Raw genomic sequence first — 22,867 nt, 5'->3', positions numbered from 1 at the left:
CTATCATTCCTTTCTGGACCCTCCAGAAATCAGGTTCCACTAATGCATTTCAGTTTTCATATTCAGGGTTCATTGTCTCGGCTCTTGTCCTGCCTATGTATATAATTTATTTATTTATTTTAATTGAAGGATGAGTACAGTATTGTGATGGCTTTTTGCCATACATCAGTGTGAATCGGCCAGAGGCCCATCCTGAACCCACCCTCCCTCCCCACCCCATCTCTCTGGGTGGTCCCAGAGCCCCGGCTTTGGATGCCCTGCTTCATGCATCGAACATGTGCTGGTCGTCTGCTTTACATCTGGTAATGTACATATTTCAGTGCTGTTCTCTCAAGTCATCCCGCCCTTGCCTTCTGAAGTTCAGGGCCAGATCTCCTCTGCCCACAAAGAGGGAGAAGAAACTGCTTACCAGTTTGATTCCTTTTCCTCTTCATTGCCTGTACATCCATTTGATTAAAGGTCACCGAGCGCCCACCTGTTGGGTCCTGGGCTCTGTGCCCTGCCTGGGGTTGCAGATATGACCATCGCATGGGTCCTGCCTTCGAGGAGCTTGTAGTCAGTGCTTGCTCAAGGATGCTGTGACAATGGAATCATGACTGTCTTACAAATATGAAATGAACATGTGTCAGCAATTTAAGTCATTAATTAATGAGAGAACGAGTAAGATGTTAAAACTGGTTCAAAAGAGTTTGCTTTGTAAAGACTTATATTTTCTTTTGGACAAAAATTCATTTACATTATTACAGAGAAGAATTATTTGCATTATCAGTTTTCACAATTTATGTTGTGCCGCTAAAGCATGGTAAAATAGCCTAGTCAATGACAGTTGGAGATTCACACCACTGTAAAATCAGAAAATCCCAGAGGGTCCTTGAGTCCGGCATTCCATCAAAATCTGCTGCCCCCTCAGTGCCCATTTCCAAGACTTTGGCTTATTTTTCACATTCTTTTTCTGGCATAAGGATGACTGCTGTTTAAGCCGCTGTTCTTTAAGTGGGAGTGGAGGGTTTGCGGAACGAGATTCACAAATCTCGTGGGAATCACGTGAAGGCCTTTCAGTATTCTCTACTCTCTCAGATGCCCCTTTCCATTTCCGGTTTTCATGATCTTTTTAAGTTAGGTAAGCTCCTAACCAGTTTCCCTGGTTTTTATTGAGTGATTTCTTCCAGGTCTTCTCTAGTTTCAGTGTGCATATGAAACACTTGGATGAGGATACAGATTCTGAGTCAAGAGGCCTGAGTAAGGGTGAGACTGTATTTTCAGCAAGCCCCAGAATGAGGCTCATGCTTATGGTCTTTGAATAGGAAAGATGTATCCCATATCTGAGCATCCCAGGTGACGCTAGTGGTAAAGAACCCACCTGCCAGTGCAGGAAACAGCTGATCCCTAGTTCTGAAAGATTCTCCTTGAGAAGGACATGGCAACCCATTCCAGTATTCTTGTCTGGAGAATCCCATGGATAGAGGAGCCTGGTGGGCTACAGTCCACAGGATCACAAAGAGTCAGACACCGCTGAAGCAACTTAGAATGCATGCATGTATCCCATATGCAGTTTTTAAAATGCCTACTGAGTGCCTCATGCTGAATAAACATGAGAAAGGGGGATAGGGAGAGAGGTTGACAAATTCTGAAGTAACTAGAAATAAAATGAACTGGGTATGGATTCAGGTAGTGACACTGAAGTGTGACCATCATTATAATATTCTTTAGTCCTCAGAAAGCTAAATCATTCCCTTCCCAGAATTAAAAAGCTAAATACAAGGTTAAATGCAAAGGTTATTACTTTTCCAGAATTTAAAAAAAAAAAACTTTCAAAAGATTTTTAAGTCATTGGATAAGCTGGTTAGCGTATTACTGTGGAAGACTTCTGTGTAATTTTCTGAGATCACTCTTAACTTTCATTGCTAATGGAAATAACCTCAGAGGCCTGAAGGATAAAAGGACCAGCCAGCCTAAGTGCCATGAGAACATTTATCTCTGGTGGACAATGTGAAAATACTCTTCAACATGAAATTAAAATGTTTATTATCAACTCTTGACCATTGGACTTGCTGTAACTTTCCAGTACTAATGCACTGCAAAATCTATTAGACATAGAGTGTAATGAAATAAACTACAAAGGGAAAAACTCAGAGTGAACAGAAGGTTGAAATATGTCTTGGAAATTTTCTTCTCATCCTGACCCTCAGAGCTTGGAAGGCCAGTTGGTACATGAACCAACAATTACTATACAGAATGACTAATATTTTAATAGCAGGATATGTAAGGAATTGTGGGAACATTAGCAAAGGGATCCTTGATTCATGTTAGGGTTACAGAGAAGCTTCCTTTATGAAAGGCACTTAGGCTGACTCTTGAGGGAAGCAGATCAGTTAGCTGGGTTGACCAGGATCTCCAGGGACCCTAGGATGAGTGCCCAGCAGATGCAGAATAAGGGAGGCAAGGGCAGGGTGCTTAACTCATTATTAACTGGGGTTTTTTTGCAGAAACTAATATCTGAGGCTGGCTATTTTTATTTTGACCAGCCAAAAAATAATTCTGTTATTTTATTAACACTTGCCAGTTATTATATGCAGTAGTTACACCTGGCACACCTGTGTAAAGTCTTCTAATTTTCATGAAACGTTGTCTACAATCCACTCTTCTGTAGAAGCAAAGGAACATTCTCCAGCACTGTGACTTTCATTTTCACTTTCTGTGTCAGAATCAATCACTAAGGTTTTTTGTCTTTTTGTTGTTCTAACATTCACATTGTCTGAATCAGAACTATATTCTGAAGAACTGGCATCTTCTGAAACACTAGTATATACGTCACTCGGACAATCAAGGTATCTGCATAAGATTCACTGAAAAATTCTTTTTCATTCAAAGTTTCGCAATGTGTCATTTTTGAAAATGTTTACATTTATAATACACACAAGGCTGGAACAGAAACCTAATGGAGCAAAATGTGAAAGATAAACAATCATAAGTTGTACAATGAACACTTGATCAATTTTAAGCTCTAACAACCTCGCCTGATGATGTTCATTGTATCACTCTCTGAAAACGTATTGAGAAGTCTCCAGTCAATACTGTTCAGGTAACAAAAGAGATATTAATATATCTCTGGTCAAAACTGTGTTAACAAAGAGGAGCATGACAAAGGAACAGCAAATGGATTGAAAGGGGAAATGCCAATCAAGGGAGGCCATGGAAAAAATGATTGCAGTAATCCAGGTGTGACATTGTGAGGTCCCTGATTAGGAAACATGGGGGAATTTTTAGTGAGCAAGTAAATGGTCCATGTGAAAGTGAAAGTCACTCAGTTGTGTCCGACTCTTTGCAACCCCGTGGGCAGTAGCCTGCCAGGCTCCTCTTGTCATGGAGTTCTCCAGGCAAGAACACTGGAGTGGGTTGCCATTCCCTTCTCCAGGGGATCTTCCCGACCCAAGGACTGAACCCAGGTCTTGTGCATTGCAGGCAGATGCTTTACGGTCTTATCCACTAGGGAAGACCAGATGGTCCATAGTCGCTCCATAATGTGCAAACTTTCCCGGTTCTTAGTGCAAAGAAGATGTGTTTGCCCATTCTGTTTTCTAAAGGGCACTAGTGTTCAGAGTTAAGTCCAAACATGTTCACAAAAAGTATTTGGAATTTTTATAATTGCATCTTGGATGTGATTTTTATGAGCCGTTTTAATTTCTTTCCACATGAATAGCTTTAGTAGTGCTGCAATCTGTGTCCTGTTTAAATTAGTTTATATTGTTTTCTGTTTTCTTAGTGATCTTTCCCTTGAAGGCAGAATTGAATTTTCATTTGGATATTGAAAATGACCACTCCCAACACACTCATGTAGCCATTCAGAAGGAGCTGCCGACTTAGTCTTAATTAATATAAATTCACTTCTTGCATGGCAACAAATATTGACTAGACTTAACCAATCACATGTTAACTAATGTTTTCATGGTTAATTTAAATGTAGTGCATCAGTCATCCATGAGCCTGCCACAGAAAGTTCAGAAATGATGAAACTGGACGTTTTCAAAACTATATACTAAGCCATATGTACATATGTATATGATATATACAATATATTATGTGTATTTTATTTTATTCATATATATTGAGAAAATGGAATCTGCCTACTATTACTTGTTATGATATTAGCAAGTCTCTTGCCTACTTACTTTTTCACTGCTTTTTCATTGTGTATTTTAAATTGCTTAATCCTAAAATTGCTCTCTCTCTCTGAGAACTATATATTAACTGTAATCCACTGGTGAACTTACGCTTTAGGTCTAAGAGTGAAGAACAATAAAATTTGGCTTTTAGATCATTTGAGCAAACATCTGTTTTTAAAATATAAGTGTGTTCTTCCTGGCACTAAGTTAGGGTATTGATGATCTGTGTAACCACAGGCAAGAGAAGAAAAACCATGCCCATTCATGGGTGAAAGGAAGACAGGACCCCATTGTTTATGCATGCTCTCTCTCTCTCGTTCTCTCTCTCTCTCTCCCTCCCTCCCTCCCTCCCTCCCTCCCTCCCTCCCTCCCTCTCTCTCTCTCTCTCTCTCTCTCTCTCTCTCTCTCTCTCTCAGAAGCCCCATAACAGAAACATTTAGGATTTTTCTTTGTGTTGCACCGAGATGAAAAAGTCACAGCAAAGGGGGAAAGTGGTCCATGAAGTCAAGAGTTCCCTTTTCTGTTGTTATCTTTTAAGAAGTGGCGGGGGAGGGGCGCTAAAAAGGATTTCTTACAGGCGTCAGGTATATTTCTGCTGTCTTTTCGAAGGCCTATTCTCCTAACACATAGGCAGGGAGAGAGGCAGGGAGTGGGAGGGAGGCGGAGTTTATTCTGACTGTAAGTGTCGCAGTGGGGCTCCCACAAGCGTCAGGCTAAATTATGGGCCTCTCCTCGGGCTGAACAGGGTGTTAAGTTGTGTGATGACTCTGTACTAGCTCGCTCTGGTCCATGAAATGAGATAAGAAACTCATGCAGCTGGAGTTCACTGAGGGTTGAACTCAGACTGAAATCCCAGAGTTAAAACTGTGGGCCAGCCGTGACACTGAACACGTGCACACGCTTGCTCAGCGGCAGGTTGAAATTGGCGAGGAAACTTGAGTCCTTCCTGTGCAGGCTGCCCCGTGGGCCTCCCTCAGGCCAGTTATCTCCTCCGATCAAAGCGTGAGGGCCCCGGGGGCAGGTTTGCTCAGGAATAAAGCTCTGATCCCCAAGCCCAGATGGGCACCACCTGGGCAGGAGAGGACTGGAGATGGTGGCCCATCAGCAGCGCGATTTCCAGCCTGGAGAAGGCAGAACCCGCTCCACAGGCACGGATCAGGCTAGCCTGCCTGCGTACAGTGCACGTACTTGTGGGGCAAGCAGCAGCCGCAGCCGTGAAGTCGTGTCCGAGTCTGGGAGGGGATGCCTGGGAGAAAAGAGATTAAGGGTTTTTTTCCTAGCGCTCTGCAAAACTCAGAAGTGAAAGTGAAGACGCTCAGTCATGTCCGACTCTTAGTGACCCCATGGACTGCAGCCTACAAAGCTCCTCCGTCCATGGGATTTTCCAGGCAAGAGTACTAGAGTGGGTTGCCATTTCCTTCTTCAGGGGATTTTCCCAACCCAGGGATTGAACCCAGGTCTCCCACATTGGAGGCAGACTCTTTAACCTCTAAGCCACCAGGGGAGCCTAAAACTCAGAAAGCGCTGTGCAAATGCAGGCTTCTTTTGGGTGTAAAATACTAACAGTGGTTGATTAGGAAACATCTGGGTAGTAAAATAAAATAAGATTCCTTTACTAAATATGAATCACTCTCTATCTGTTCATCTGGAGTGTGCGTGCATGTATGTATGTATGTGTGTGTGTGTGAATTTGGATGTGTGTGTATGTATATATGACCAGTATATATAAACAATAATACACACACATACACAGTGTATAAGGATGTCTCTGGTGTTCCTCTAATGAAGGGAACATAGTAACCGCGCTGTATTTGTCAAATAAATGAGTAAGTATCTGAATCTTTTAGTCTTAATTTTCCTCCTGATTTTTAGAACCCAGACTCTACTCAATTTACTTGGAAAATGTAGGATATTTTTGTTTTCTTTATTTTTACAATAATTCTTAATGAAGTATAATTAATTTATAATGTGTTCACTTCTAGGATATTTTTCATAAATTATGTTTTTAGAGGGTAGAAAAATACAAAAATGAAAGACTTCTCAAGTTTAGACAACCCCAGTACTTGCAGCAGTAGGACTGATTTATGTTGTAATAACTGACATACAACTTCCAGTTCCAATTAATCACCTCCAAACTTGCTTTTTTCCCACCTCTAAGCCATACAACAGAGATCTGCTCCAGGAACTGTTTGCAAACAGGCAAGTCTATTTGCTTTCTTTTGAAATGAACTTTATCACTTACTTACAGGTAGAACCTCCTGTCCCCTACCCCAAGCCCCTTACTCCTAAATCAAATACAAATGGATTTCTAGCAGCCTTGCCCAACACACACACTGACCCCCACACCCTCCAGGAACAGGTCCTCTTTTGTTGAAAGCATGGAAATGGTCTAGTTTTCACCATAATCAAATACGTTATAGTAAACCTAAAGTGAAATTGGTTTTGAACTGCAGCAGAACAAGAATTGACCTATTGCTACTACTACCTTGGGAACAATATCTTACATCATGACTAGTTTTAAAAGTAATTTCACCCGTCATCCACATCCTGACCATAATTCAGCAGATTCTAAGTCAGAAAACTGATATTGCTGTATGCCGTTACCAATAAAAGAATAAGGAAATGAACGGGAGGCCAAACAGGTAACAGGTTTTTGAGCCAGTCTTGAGAAAGAGAAATCTGGGTTTGGTGGAAGATTGCAGTTGTGTCATATTTCAAAGGATCCCCAGAACAGACCTTCTAAAACTGAGCTCACCAAGTTTGTAGTATGAGGGTAAGCCACTCTTTGTTTCTTGGGGGGCTTTGCAGTGCGGTGCAGTTAGACGAGGAAAGAGAAGCTAAGTGATGATGGAACCATTAGTTGCAGGAAAGCTCACAAGGTCAAGTTGTGACCATATGGCTCAGAGGGTGAAGAATCTGCCTGCAATGTGGGAGACCCGGCTTAGATCCCTAGGTTGGGAAGATCTCCTAGAGAAGGGAATGGCTACCCACTCCAGTATTCTGGCCTGGAGAATTCCATGAACAGAGGAGCCTGGCGGGCTACAGTCCATGGGGTCTCAAAGAGTCGGACACGACTGAGCGACTAACACACACTCACATATACACAGGATGGACCGTGCTATGCCTTTGGAGAGGACCCGAAGTGAAAACCAAGACCTTGCCTTGGCGTGATTTGAACTTGGTGGTCTTCCCTTGCAGACGATAGCAAATTTTCAGAGGCCATCACGGTGCTGCTGTCCTGGATCGAGCGAGGGGAGGTGAACCGGCGGTCCGCAAACCACTTCTACTCCATGGTGCAGTCGGCCAACAGCCACGTGCGCCGGCTGATGAACGAGAAGGCCACCCATGAGCAGGAGATGGAGGAGGCCAAGGAGAATTTCAAAAATGCCTTAACTGGCATCCTCACTCAATGTAAGTAAGACTTCTGGGGGCCATCTCCTTTTGTCGTGATGTTGCCTTTCCTTGTGTACTCATTTTTTTTTCCCATTTGGGGGTAAGTAGTCCCATAGTTTCCCATCTTATTCCATACCGAATGGCCAAACCTCATAACCAGTTTCATGTTCTGTGGCATCTTGGAGGAACACGGACCCCGCCCTGAGAGCTTACTTCTCAAGGTGAGCAACGTTTCTGTAGCCTTTCCGCAGAACACCCCGTCTGGGCCCCAGGGCGGGGTGGACAGATGCTCCCATGCCTGCTGGACCCTGCGCAGTCCACACCACCCCTCAGGGCAGCCACCCTCCCCCGTGGGCTGGGTACACAGAGCCCACGTCCTCCCTGCGCTGACAGTAGACGCAGCCCCAGGACACACTGTCACTCGTTATCCTGGGGCTCTGTTTAGGAGGAAGGCCAGACAGACTCCTCCTCAGGATCCTTTTTATGTGAGGTGAGCCTTGGCTGTGAACATGGGCGACTCAGGAGCAGAGATCTTTCTGCACTATTATTATTATTTTTTGGTTCTTTTCTTCATTGAAAAAGCAAATTGCCTTCACCGCTTAATGCCGGTGATAGTTCCCGTCTAGATCCTATACTGATGAAAGGGTGTAAACAAGGCTTTCTCATAGAACAATGGTTAGGGTAATTACCCAGGGCTCTATTCAAAAAAAGGACGGATTTTTTTTTTTTTTATTTTTATGGGCGTGCTCTCTACGTCTGTGGCCGCGTGCATCACAGCTGCTGATGTGCCCTCGCCTGGTAAAAGCCACTTATTGGCACTGTGACAATGCCACGCTCCCTTCCACACCAGGTGCAAGGTCCCACACAGGACGGCGACACATGCAATTTACATACCCATTCTGAGGATAAGTATTATTTTCAATGATACACTATGCCAAAATACCCATCACCTCTTTCATCTGTATAAACTCCAGCAATAATGTGCCTGAAAGGATGGAAAGAGAAAAGGGAGGGAAAACCCAGAAGCCTCGCTGTAAATGTGTTTTATTTGACTTTGTTGTCGAAAGACCATTTTTGCTGCAGCATCAGATAACTCCCAAACGTAAACTCTGATAAGTGACCAGATATCCAGCATGACACCAACCTAGGACACCTGTCTTTACAGGAACAATAGAACTGGTATATCTCATAGAGGTCACCATCAGACCACCTTCCCTAGATTCCCTAATGGTGAGCAATGACCTTTTACCTGACTGTGTGTGCCCAGCTGTTCTGAAGTTTGGGTTACTAGAGCTAGGATAAATACACTAATACCCAGACCACCTGTAAAGGAAAGAAACAGAATGGATTTAGTAGGTGGAGGAGGGGTAGGGTGGGTTGGTAGCAAAGAGCGGGAAAGGCCACACCAATTCTAATAATACGACCTCTGCAAAGTTGAGGCAAGAAGCCAGCTGCCTGAACAGTAGAATGATCATCGATTACCCTTTGCTTACTAGCATCAGTTTTAAATAAATCCTCATTCCTATGCAGTTTATCATCCCACTGGGAAGGGAAGATTTGATCCTTGACTCTCACAAGGAATATAGGAAGGTGTTAGAATAGGGGAGGGCTTTCATTTTTTCTGGCAGTATCTTTTGCAAGAAGCCCCTGTTAAAAACAAGCACGCGATCATGTGGCTGAGTGAGCAGGACATGTCCAACCTTACAGAGGTAGAAGCGGGCCAAGGTGTGAAACCACTGAGAGACAGACAGAGAGGTCTAGCACGTGGGGACACGAACACCAGCTTGTTACTCCTGATCAAGGCTGAACCGGATCGTGGGACTGAGATCTGCCGACGTGGTGGGCCTCCTGATGCGGACCTGGGGGTTGAGTTTCCGGCCACAGGCAGCACTGAGGACCACAGGCTTCTTCCCATGGAGCCTGTGCCACATCACGTGTGGAGAAGCTGACGGGAATGAGTACAGGTGACCCTCGAGTGACGTACAGGGGTTTGGGGCACAGAGCCTCTGTGTGATGAAAAATCCGAGTGTAGCTTTGCAGCCGGCCCTCCCTGTCCAGGCTTCCATATCCAAGCATGGATGATGCCATATTGCAGTACAGTATATGTGAGTGGACCCACACAGCTCAAACCCGTGTTAGTCAAGGGTTCACTGTATTCTGTCCAGGCAAGCGGGTGTACTTTCTCCCTCCCTGAAAAGGAGAGAATGAAGGGCCAGAGCAAGGCCAGGGATTTTGGAAGAAGATCCCGTCTCATGGAAATCATAGGAATGGAGATTACTCTCATAGACACTGCTTAGGCACCTTACCTGTACAATATCAAAAGTTCAATTCTTGCTTTTAATCTTCAAACCTGCCCCTCTTTGGGTTTTTCCTTCCCATTTTGCTAATTCTCAGACCCAGATCCTGTTGAGGACTTTTCACACCCACCATCTCCCACCACCAAAGCCCATCTAGGCTATCGGGAAATCCCGTTGTTTCAACATTCAAATTGGCCCACTTTTCTTCATTTTTATTATAGCCATTCAAGTGCAGGCTGCCTGAACGAAGATGGTGTCCACCTGGGAGTAATAGAAACACCCCATCAAACTTGATGTTAACAAATGGAGAGTTTTCATTTTACAAACAGTGAAACCCAGATTGTTGGCACTGGTTTGGTAGTTGAAGACCACCAGGCCTGAGGTTTCTGTGACGTTATTAGCTTTCTTAGGTAGTTGTCTAAGAGGGCTGCTGTTTCTCCTGCCATCACTTCTTTTTTACAAGCTGGAATCACAGAAGAAAAAGGAGAGGAGGAAAGAAAGAGGAAAAGGTTGTACCTTTAAATCAGAAAAGCAAAACTTGCCAAAAAGTCCCCAACAGGCTTCTATTTGTGTCTTGTTGTGCAGAAGTATTACATGTAGCCATGCCAAGCTATTTATACAAGGAAAATGGGAAATAGACTCTTGACTGGACCCATTGCCCTCCAGAATAAAACTGGAGTTCAGGTAAGGAAGGAGGGGAGAATGGCTGCCGGCAGACATTTTTCAGTTTCTGCCATGTGTGATTCTTCCCTTTCCACCTTACTCCAGCTCAATCTGTTTTTCACACATCATCTGACATAATTCAGAGCACATCTTCTCCACTGAAATCCCTTGAGTAGATTCCCATTGCACTTAAAATAACATTCATCTTCCCAAGCCTCAAGCTCACTGTGCTTGCCTCTTCTGCGTCAGCTTTCGCTCGACTCACGAGGTGTCATCTCCATTGGCCTTTTTCCTGCTGAGCCCATCAAAGCTACCTCCCATCTCTGAGCCTCTACACATCCGTTCCTTCTGTCTGATGTTCTCGTCCTTGCAATCTGCAATCTTGAATCCTTCTCATCCTTTCAGTCCTGGCTGTAAGGCCATCCTATCAGAGAGGCCTTCCTGATCTCCCCTCTCCTAGCAGGCTCACCATTCATATTTCATCAGTCCCTCAGAGCACTTATCCAAATGGGTGCATGCTAAGTCACTTCAGTTGTGTCTGACCCTTTGTGACTCCATGGACTGTAGTCTACCAGGCTCCTCTGTCCATGGGATTCACCAGGTAAGAATACTGGAGTGGGTTGCCATGCCCTCCTCCAGGGGGATATTCACGACCCAGTGATGGAACCTGCATCTCTTATGTCTCCTGTGTTGGCGGTTAGGTTCTGTACCACTAGCACCACCTGGGAAGCCCATCCAAATGGGTATAATTTAATAATTTGTCTGGTTATGATGATTATTAGAAGCGCCACAAAGGGAAGACATGTGTCTCTTAGTCACCGATCTATATCAGGCGCCTGGGATGTGGAAATACGCAAGAAATATTCCATGGGTGAGTGAGTGAGTGAATGAATGAGTACATTGGAAGGAAGAAAGGAAGTAAGCCTGAAACAGTGAGCTAAGACATTTCCAGGAACCTCCTAGAAGAGCTTGTCAGCCTGTCTGTAGAGTTTTCACCTTGCATGTGTAATCAAACAAATTGAACAAAGAGCTCACCAGCTATGCTTCTGTTGGACATTGCTGTATTTTACCAGACTTGGTCGCAGGCCAGAAGATATAAGGAGAGTTGAGGTAGCAAAATAAACACCAGAGTTCACATTGACATCTCCCACTTGTCACTGTCTGACAGCCTCTGCATTCCCCATCTCCCTGTTACTGTTTGAGAGATTCCTCCTTAACCCTATAATTTGATCCCGGAAGTATTTCGGCAGCCAACAGAGATGGTGAAAAGCCCAGGTGAACTAGACGGCGCCCAGGGCTGTCCAAGGGCTACATACCTCAGCCGGAAGGCCTGAGAGGCCTTCGAGTGAATCCTCAACAGCCAGGGCCCTTGAGGGTGACTTGAAGATGGCAGATCCTTTCAATGTGGGCCTCAGCTGGAGTTAAACCTCTGAGATAGAACAGGAGCATTGTACAGCTCACTGAACAACCAGAATTTTCCATTCATTTCTTTGTGCTGTTACAAAGATGACAATTCCCCAGATGCAAAAGGGATCCAGATTCTAACATGAAATTCATCATGAAAATGGTAGTGGTAACCAGGCTAACGTGGTAGGTATGTGTACATTTCCTCCGCCTTTGAATTTTGAAATAGATCTTGTCTCAGGTCTGGTGGAGTTGATGTTTGTCAGTCTCCACCACGTGTTCTGCTTCCCCAGCTGGCTGCAGGCTGAGTTTGGTATCCATAGAGCTGCCTGTAAAGTAATAGCTGCTGAAGTCCACAGCAGTCTTCATACTTGTCAAATTTTCCAAAAGCAGAACAAGTTAAACCCCCCATTTGTCAGCTTTAATATTCCTGGCAGACACCACGAGAATCCCATTTGGCTTTCTCCTTTAGAATTAGATTAAGATTGTAAAGCACTAAGATTCAAGAGTGACATCTCAGCTTTCACTCTGCAAAGTGGCTGGAAATCTGCTGGGTTATTTAGCAGTGTCTTCCTTCCACTTAAAAGATGCCCACAACTGTCCTAGCATTCCATGGGAGCCTGTCCATTAGAAAGCCAAGTCTCAGGGAGTTGTTCATAGGTAGTTTGGGAGCAGGTCTATTGTTGAGCTAACTTATTACAGTAAGTGGGGTTGGCCTGGCATTGAAGGAGGTATCCACCTAACAACTTCCAGGAAAATTCAGGTACATTACAAAGGTCCAAGTGCAGTAAAAGTGTGGATGCCTATATAGATTTTGTTGAATAGGGAAAGGGAAATTCCATGGAATGTTAGTCCATTAAGCTGGGTTGAATGCGTGTATCTCCTTGCTTTGCTGATCACATTTGTCCTTGTTTTCATATTTGAACAAATAGCATTTGCTCAAGGGGGAAAAAATCAAGAGCCATGAATAATAATGTAAAGTTGTGATTTATTTCAAGGTCTGCATCAGAGGCCAGCAGTTCCCTTCTAGCTTTGTTGCTATTCAGTTCCTCCAACATTTATTTAAGTTCTGACTTTCTTCCTATCTCCGGCCTTCACCCCAGGGTGGGCGGTGTAACTATAATCCAATAGGAATTGTCTCCATGTGGGTCCTGGTGTAGAGTGTCAAAGGGCGGCAGCCAAACCCAACCAAGAGTTTTGGGAGTGCAGCATCCACCCCTATTTTGGATCATTTTCCACCTCTGAATGTGCAGTTTTCAAAGATGTTTAGATGAGAGCCTCCTTATCCTGCTGGGGCCCCTGGGTCTTTCCCTTCCTTTCAAGGCCAGCTGGATAGATTCTCATTTACTAGATATAAAGAAAGGGAAAAAAACAATTCAGCACAGGTGAATCATCTTATCCTTATGTTATTTTGTTCTCACATCATCCTTTTCTCATCTTTATGTCATCTCTTAACCTGCCCATTGGGCCCAAACTCCTCCTGGTTTCCCAACTGAGGGACTTTCAGGTTTTGATCTTCTTCGCTTTTTAAATATTAATACCTCAGAGGAAACTCCCCATAGGCCTGCCTGCCTGCGTTCAGTTTTTCAGTTACGAGCAAAGCTTGTCATTTCAAAGCTCAGAGAGAAACTGTTTATAAAGTTGAGGAAGCATGTTCTACGGCCCTCAATTATTAATATGCATGCCAAGATGATCAATTGTGCATGCCTTGTTACAACACGCACACACACGTCTGATGAAAATTTAAACACTCCGTGATCATGCCACTCTGGGACTTTCCCAGCACACTTCTCGGTGAGAGAGGAGATGGGGAAGCGAGGAAGGTGGGGAAAAGGCAAACAGGAAGCAGATGGTGATGGAGAAGGGCCTAGTGATGCTAAGATGTGCCATCGTGGAGGGCTTTCCTCGTGAGTCAGCGGTGAAGAAGCCGCCTGTCATGCAGGGGAGCTCTGCTCCATGTTATGTGGCAGCCTGAGTGGGAGGGGAGTTTGGGGGAGAATGGATCCATGTGTATATGTGGCTGAGTCCCTTCCCCTTTCAGCTGAAACTGCCGCAGCATTGCTAATTGGCTCTGTGTACATGCTTAGTTGCTCAGCTGTGTCTGACTCTTGGCGACCCCTTGGACTGTAGCCCCCCAGGCTCCTCTGTCCATGGGATTTTCTAGGCAAGAATACTGGAGTGGGTTGCCATGCCCTCCTCCAGGGGATCTCCCCAACCCAGAAATGGAACCCAGGTTTCCCACATTGCAGGTGGAATCTTCACCATATGAGCCACCAGGGAAGCCCAAGAGTACTAGAGTGGGTAGCCTGTCCCTTCTCCAGGGGATCTTCCCAACTCAGGAATCAAACCAGGGTCTCCTGCATTGCAAGCGGATTCTTTACTAACTGAGTTACCCAGGAAGCCCCTAACTGGCTCTACCCCAATACAAAATAAAGTTTTGTGTTGTTGTTGTTGTTGTTGTTGTTTTTTATAAGTACATGCCATAAATATTAACAAGCAGAACAGAAAAGTAGAAATTATTGAGTGTCAGACCTGGAGGGCACTTCAGACACTTGTCGGCCCAAACCTTCTCATTTTAGAGAAGAGGAAACTGAGTCTCTGCGAGCAGACCTCTTGGGCCCCCACCATTTAGCAGTCTGTCGGTAGCTTAGAAACCGAGACTCTTGGCCTCTCAGACAGTTCACTTTCTTTGTGTGATGTGTGTTTATGAAAGCTGAAAATGATCAGAGAAGGATGTTATAAATACGAATTTATAGTTTGCAGGTGGGGGTAAAGAAGTGTGCTGGCATCACACCGAATAGAAATGCTGCAACATGGTTAGGAAAGGAAGCCTTTGCCTCTAGCGCAACCCTCTCTCTCACCTCCATGCTTGGACCTCCTCCCTGTCTCCTGTCCGATCAAAATCGAAGCTCCTATCACACCTCCTCTGTGAACTTTTCCTGTCTTTTCTACACATCTCCACCACCCTCTCTCCTTCCTTCCGTGGCGCTTGTTTACTGTCCACTTGAGCATTTGATGATTTTCTAAGCATCAGGTTTGGGGGGTTTGGTTTTTCCCTCTAGCGCGCTTTTAGGCTAACCAAAGACAGGCCATCTGCTGTTCTCTTTTCTCACCTCGCTGCACCACTTTCAGACGAGATACTTGTAAGCACCTCAGTACAAGTGTTGGTTGTTGATCAGATATGGTAGACGAAACTGAAGATTGGAAATTGCAATGGAAGCTGTTAACCTAAAACTCATTCTCAATGCTGGGTTTTGAGGTAAGCCGTGATCTCTTCTGGCTTTGCTCTAATATACCCTTCCCCTTAAAAGTGAAATACAGAGGGTACCGTAGTTGAGAATTTTGTAGAAGTAGTAGTATAGAATTGTTATTCATATTGTTTTAACCTGCCAATTGGGAAGGTTAGAACCATCATGCAAATTTGCTTTGTGCCTTTATGATAGGGAATGGCATCCACCTCGTCTTAGATCTCAAAAACAGTGGAAAGACTTTCAGCTAGGCACCAGGAGATCCTGATTCTAGTCCCAGCTGGATCGTAAGTTAGGCAGGTGACTTTAGGAAAGATCTTGAAGCTCATTGAGTCTTGTTTTGCCATCTCTATGGGTAAAATGTCTGACCAGACGATCCCGTAGGATTCTCTTCCCACTCTGAAAATCCTGCTGTCCTTATCCTGTCAACGGGCTTCCCAGGTGACTCAGTGCTAAAGAATCCTCCTGCCAGTGCAGTAGATGGGGCAGAAGGGGTTCGATCCCTGGGTCAGGAAGATCCCCTGGAGTAGGAAACGGCAACCCACTCCAGTATTCTTGCCTGGGAAGCCCTGTGGACAGCGGAGGCAGGCAGACTACAGTCCACGGCATCACAAAGTCGGGCACAACTGACCACGCACGCATGCATGTGTTGTATCGACAGCTTCGGCCCCTGAACACCCCTGAATGTCTGCACACAGCCAGCACCTGCCAGGACCCAGCCAGGATGTCAGTGGCTCCTGAGCTGATCACAGAACAGAGGATCGGAGGGTGCCCCCCACTCGCGCCAGTCCCGACTCTGCCCCACTGCGGGGTTACAGCTCCAGGTGGCACTGTGAGCTGTAAGCCACATTTGCCCCCTGAGATCATGTGTGACTATTGATCGGCCAAAATTCATATCAGAGAGGCTGCACCTTGCATCTCCTCTGGCCCATCCTCATCTGTTTTCTTGACTGAAATCGTAAAAGCCTCCGGCGTCTGAATGAGTGATGATACCCATCCACGATATTTACTGGGTCCCTATTAAGTGCCAGGTAGCACGCAGAGGGCTGGAGTGAAATGTGAGGGGTGTCTGATCTCCCTCTAAACCTCGACGCCCCCCTTTCAGGCAGATTGGCATCCTTGTTCACATTTCTCCCACCTAAAAGGCTTTCTCCGAAATCATTTCCTCCTTAGGAACTTCTGAGCCAAACTTTGCAGTTTATTTATTTATATTTTTAAATTTCCACCAAGGGAAATTTGGCTCCCGTGTCCCTGCTGTTGGAAAAAAAGAATTTTATGAAGTGTTAAAATGTTTTCCCATGTCTGTGGTCATTGCTGTTGTGCATCCTTGGGAAGAAAGTTCCCCAGGACTGCGTTAGCAGCTCTCCAGGTTTTCTGCTTCTCCTCTAAATTACACAGATGGCTGTATTTGCCAGTGTTGTCAGAGCTGCAAATGAAAGTTTCATTAAAAAAAAAAAAAAAAAAAAAAAAAAACCTCTTGGCTTTAGGGGAAAAAATATCCAGAGACAATATCTTTTGTAATAACTTCCCAGTCAAGGAAGAGCACAGTTTTCTGTTTCATAGGACAGCAAAGCAGGTAGCAGAAGGTTCTAGAAACTTGCCAGAACTGAGTTGAGCCTTTTTGGTATCGCCTCCATCTGTCTGTCTGTCTTTCTATGCATACTCGGTCATATCCGACTTTGTGACCCCCATGTAGCCCACCAGGCTCCTCTGTTCACAGGCAAGAATGCTCTAACGGGTTGCCATTTTCCTGGGTTGCCTGGAGAACCCAGGTCTCCTGCGTCGGCAGGTGGATTCTTAACCACTGTACCACCTGAGAAGCCATACCTCTACCTATATATATGGTTGGTTAAGTAATACACTATGATATTGGCATTTCTTTTAAAATGTAAGGATAGCAAAAGATGAGAGAGAAGTTACGTGTTACACTCTGGAACAATGAAGAATTTTAGAGGGCTAGATTTTAAGAATTAACATACAAATGTTGGTTGAAACACAGAAGTTCAGGAAATATTATATATAACTCTCAGGCACTAAGGATGAAAGCCTTTCCCCCATTGATCCGAGCCCAGTTGTAGGATCTGGGGAAGAAACCACTACCCAGGACAAGGGGGAGGGGAAGAGGAGGAGAAACAGGGGTGCTCCTGTGAGGAAACAGTCTCTGAGCTACTTTGGAAAGAATCAAATGTTTAAAAGAAATATCTTTTACTAAAGACCTTTTAAAGCCACAGGACCTTCACATTACATCTGAGGGAAAGTGAGGGGCCAGGAAAGTTCCTTGAAGGCCGTGCAACTTTCCGTGCAACTGAGAAGGGAGTGCAGGTTAGTGTGTGTGCTCAAAGAAAGGACACCGTCCCGTGAGGCTGGTGAGAGCATCGCTGCAGACGGTGGGAGACCGCTGTTGGAGGGGCCAGGCGGCTCAGGTGGGCCTGCCCCACTCGAGCAGGCCGGCATGTGAACTGAGAAGCCATCTGTCCCTTCGCAAGAAGTTTGCGGGCCTCTGTGTGGTGGGACGGCAGGGGTAGGAAGGATGCTGACTGGTTCACCTCTGTTGACCGAGGGATTCAAACCGGGGGAGGTTTCTGTAGGCTGCGCAGCTGCTGAGAGGTGGAGCCGCAGCCTCAGCCACGCAGGCTCGCTGCCCCTCCCCACCCTCCCAGGGTGCCCCAAAGCCCTCTGCCACTCCTAGACCCCTAAAAGCTCTCACCCAGCCCCGTCTTGAGCTTTCCCTTGAGCTTGCAGTCTGGCAGACAGGTGAGCAGGGACCCTCTTTCCAAACTCTGAGACTCTTTCTTGGTGTCTTTTATATTGGAAAGGGCTCAGTGCAATTTCATGCCCCATCATTGTTCGGTCGCTCAGTCATGTCTGACTCTTTGCCACCCCATGGACCACAGCACGCCAGGCCTCCCTGTCCGTCACCAACTCCTGGAGTTTGCTAAAACTCATGTCCATTGAGTCGGTGGTGCCATCCAACCATCTCATCCTTTGTCATCCCCTTCTCCTCCTGCCTTCAATCTTTCCCAGCAACAGAGGCTTTTCTAATGACTTAGAAAGAACTAATGACTTAGTTCTTCACATCAGGTCACTGACGTATTGGAGCTTCAGCTTCAGCATCAGTCCTTCTCAAATCCATACATGACTACTGGAAAAACCATAGTTTGGACTGGTTAGATCTTTGCCGGCAAAGTAATGTATCTGCTTTTTTAATATGCTGTCTAGGTTTGTCAGAGCTTTTCTTCAAAGGAGCAAGCATCTTTTAATTTCATGGCTGAAGTCACTGTCCACAGTGATTTTGGAGCCCAAGAAAATAAAGTCTGTCACTATTTCCATTGTTTCCCCATCTATTTGCCATGAAATGATGGGACCAAATGCCATGATCTTTGTTGGTTGAATGTTGAGTTTCAAGCCAGCTTTGTCACTCTCCTCCTTCACTTTCATCAGGAGGCTCTTTAGTTCTTCACGTTCTGCCACAAGGGTGGTGTCATCTGCATATCTGAGGTTATTGATATTTCTTCTGGCAATCTTGATTCCAACTTGTGCTTCCTCCAGCCCAGCATTTCTCATGATGTACTCTGCATATAAGTTCAATAAGCAGGGTGACAATATACAGCCTTGACGTACTCCTTTCCCAATTTGGAACCAGTCTATCATTCCATGTCCAGTTCTAACTGTTGTTTCTTGACCTGAGTACAGGTTTCTCATCAGGCAGGTCAGGTGGTCTGACATTCCCATCTCTTTAAGAATCTTCCACATTAGATTGTGATCCACACAGTTAAAGGCTTTAGCATAGTAAATGAAGCAGAAGTACATGTTTTCCTGGGATTCTCTTGCTTTTTCTGTGATCCAGCAGATGTTGGCAATTTGATCTCTGGTTCCTCTGCCTTTTCTAAATCCAGCTTGAACATCTGGATGCTTTTGGTTCACATACTGTTGAAGCCTGGCTTGGAGAATTTTGAGCGTTACTTTGCTAGCATGTGAGATGAGTGCAGTTGTGTGATAGTTTGAGCATTCTTTGGCACTGCCTTTCTTTGGGATTGGAATGAAAACTGATCTTTTCCAGTCCTGTGGCCACTGCTCAGTTTTCCAAATTTGCTGGCATATTGAGTGCAGCACTTTCACAGCATCATCTTTCAGGATTGGAAATAGCTGGAATCCAGATCAGCTGGAATTCCATCACCTCCGGTAGCTTTGTTCTCATCATGATGCTTCCTAAGGCCTGTTAGACATTGGACTGCAGGATGTCTGGCTCTAGGTGAGTGATCACACCATCGTGGTTATCTGGGTCATTAAGTTCTTTTTTTGTATAGTTCTTCTGTGTATTCTTGCCACCTCTTCTTAATATCTTCTGTTTCTATTAGGTTCATATATTTCTGTCCTTTACTAGACATGAACACAAATATTTGGCTTTTTTGTGTTAGAAAATTCTACTTACTTAAAGCTTTTCTCCAGCTGTTGTTAAAGTCATTTCCACCTCCTTTGACGTTTTTTGCCCCCTCCTTTCCAGCAGTTCTCATACTGGGGTTCCTTCGGGCTGTGAGGACCAGCAGCATCTTTGGTGTTTTTTGTCTTTGGTGCCTTGTAAAAGGTCTAGTGCTCCCCAGTGTTCATAAGACTTGGGCTCATAGTAAAGATCCACGTACAAATGGTTATAAATGCATGATGTGAAGTGGCCCAGACGCTATTTCCATTCCCAACTTTACCACTTGCCAAGTATGTGACTGGTAATGACACCTCTCTGTGAATCTCAGTTTCTTTGTCAGTGAAACAGGCATAACGATAACTCTTGCCTCAGAGAGTTATGGTTGTTCATCTCTCAGTCATATCCAACTCTTTGCAACCCCATGGACTGCAGCACACCAGGCTTCTCTATACTTCACTGTCTCCCAGAGTCTGCTCAGACTCAGGTCCACTGAGTCGATGATGCCATCCAACCACCTCATCCTCCGTCGCCCCCTTCTCTTCCTGCCCTCAGTCTTTACCAGCATCAGAGTCTTTGCCAGCAAGTCGGCTCCTCACATCAGGTGGCCAAAGCTTTGGAGCTTCAGCTTCAGCATCAGTCCTTCCAGTGAATATTCAGGCTTGATTTCCTTTAGGATGGACTGGTTTGGTCTCCTTGCTGTCCAAGGGACTCTCAAGAGTCTTCTCCAACAATGCAGTTTGAAAGCATCAATTCTTTTGTGCTCAGCCTTCTCTATGGTCCAACTCTCACATCCATACATGACTACTAGAAAAACCATAGCATTCAATACATGGAGAGTTGTTGGGAAATTTTAATGAGATAATATTTTTAAGTCAGAGATTGTCAAACTTTTATTATGTGTGAGTATGATCTGGAGACCTTAGAAAAGAGCGTCTGGACTGGTGGTTGCCAGAGGCAGAGGGTGGAGGTGCAGGAAAGTGGTGAAGGCAGTCCGAAGGAACAAACTTCTGGTTATAAATAATTCCCGGGGATGAAATGTACAGCATGGCAGCGATAGTTAACAATACTGTAATGCATACTTGAAAGGTGCTAAGACAGTAAATCTTAAATATTTTTCATCACAAGAAAAAAATATGGTACCCAGGTGAGATGATGGGTGTTAAGTAACCTTGGGGTAATCATTTCACGATATCTACCTATAGCAAATCATTATGTGGTACACCTTAAATTTACACAATGTCAATTATATCTCAGTAAAACTGGGAGAATGTTTTTCCGAAGAATAATTTGCTGGACCCCACCCCCTAGAGTTTCTGATCAGTAAGTGTAGGGGCTTCTTGCATTTTAATAAGTTTTCAAGTGATGCTTATGGTACTGGTCCAGGATCCACATTTTGAAAACCACTGTTTGAAATCAAGTGTAGTGTCTGCCCAATTAAGTCTAAGAAAGTAGAAATAGCCAACAACTGTTGCCTGATTTTCCTGGCACCACTCATGGAGTTGATGGTGACCCAGAGGAAAGCAGGGTCGCTATTTTGAAGGTTGCAAAGAAGAAGGGACACCCGGAAACTGTATCTCTCGCCTTCCTGATGAATGATAGACAAGCCAACTGCCGACAGAGGGGCCGCTTTGATGAATCTGTAGGCATCTTTCTGTGATTCATGATGGAAACTGCAAACGTAGATGGCTCAGATTCAGAGCACCGGCCATTACGTCCTTCAAGCCTTTTCTCATTGATCAGGAATGGCAGAATTTAAACACGTGATGACCAGCTGTTGACATGGGATAGAGAAAGAATCTGAAAAACACTTAGTGAGCAGAAAATTGTAATGAAACTTGGTGATAGCACTTAAGAATTCAGGTACTCCTTATCTTTTTCCCACTGCTAAGAATCTCTTATAAAGATATTTACGTAAGAATGTGCCAGAAAATAGGTTTGAGGGTGTCCACTGCAGCCTTGTTAATTATGCACATAAGGCTAGATTTCCAAACACGACCCTGTGGAATTCTCCAGGCAAGAATACTGGAAGTGGGCTGCCATTCCCTTCTCCAGGGGATCTTCCCAATCCAGGGATCGAATGCAGGTCTCCTGCATTGCAGGCAGATTCTTTACCATCTGAGCCACCAGGGAAGCTCAGATATAGCACAGTGTATATAATAGCACTTCTATGTAAGTTTAAAAAGGTTGCACATAGAAAAATACACAGTGTGTACTCTGCATATAACATTTTCTCAGGAGAGATAGGCTCTTAACAGTAGTTGAAAGAGAGACACAGAACGTGCTGAACAGCACAGAGAGCTCAGCCGCATGCTCTGTGATGACCTAGAGGAGAGGGATGGAGGGAGGTTCAAGCAGGAGGCTGTATATGTATACACGTAATTGATTCACTTTGTCATACAGCAGAAACTAACACAACGTTGTAAAGCAATTATCCTCCAGTTTAAAAATATAAGTAAAGAAATAAAAAGAGACACTGGGTGGGAAGTAGTCAGGATGGGAAGATAGACTCTGACTTCAATTTATTCCTTTTTTCATATATACATGTATTACTTTCATTTAGTCCAAAGGGATAATCTAGACAGGGTGATTTATTGGATCTTAAAAAGCCTAATGAGTGCTATATATTGTAAGGAACCATTAAAATTATAATAGTCTCATGGATTTTTCTTATGTTACTTCCCTGAATCTTTGAATAGATGCATTAAATAAAGGCATCTACAGTTCTCTGAAATGTAGTGGGATTTATACAAAGCTTAAAAAGTCACTGTCCAATATCCTAGCATTTATTTGAAGAGTGTCACCATTTCCTGCTTGCTTAAAATTTGCTAAAAGGACCCTTTTCTTTTTCCTTTTTTTTTTTTTTTTTTTTTTACAGTTTGATCAGCATGTGTTTCTTCCTAGCCCCATCCCATTCCCCCTCAAAATCAGATTTTTTTACCTCATCCAGACAGGAAGTTCAGAACCGTGGCACCTGCTGGTGATGTTTTGGCCGCAGGTGGCTCAGATGGTAAAGAATCTGCCTACAGAGCAGGAGACGTAAGAGACATGAGTTTGATCCCTGGGTCAGGCGGATCCCCTGGAGAGGGAAATGGCAACCCACTCCAGTGTTCTTGCCTGGGAAATCCCATGGACAGAGGAGCCTGGCGGGCTATGGTCCAGAGGGTCACAGAGAGTCACACATGACTGAAGTGGCCTAGCAGGCACCCACATTGCAGAAGCCCCAAGTTTGATCCCTGGGTCGGGAAGATCCCCGGAATAAGGGAATGGCAACCCACGCCG

At 44.7% G+C, this 22,867-nt stretch overlaps 1 protein-coding gene across 1 annotated transcript in view; it reads left to right on the top strand.

Moving 5' to 3' along the window:
* ENOX1 (ecto-NOX disulfide-thiol exchanger 1) overlaps window positions 1–22,867 on the top strand; it is a 296,602-nt gene that overhangs the window by 127,967 nt on the left and 145,768 nt on the right. Inside the window, exon 7 of the mRNA XM_052649997.1 lies at window positions 7,362–7,574. Within this exon, the coding sequence (XP_052505957.1) occupies window positions 7,362–7,574 (213 nt within the window). The remainder of the gene's footprint in view (window positions 1–7,361; window positions 7,575–22,867) is intronic.

The sequence above is a fragment of the Budorcas taxicolor genome, chromosome 12, assembly GCF_023091745.1.
Source record: "Budorcas taxicolor isolate Tak-1 chromosome 12, Takin1.1, whole genome shotgun sequence".
In the NCBI taxonomy this organism is placed as follows: domain Eukaryota; kingdom Metazoa; phylum Chordata; class Mammalia; order Artiodactyla; family Bovidae; genus Budorcas; species Budorcas taxicolor.
The sequence above is the reverse complement of the archived record's forward strand: the minus strand, read 5'-3'. Positions and strand labels throughout refer to the sequence as shown.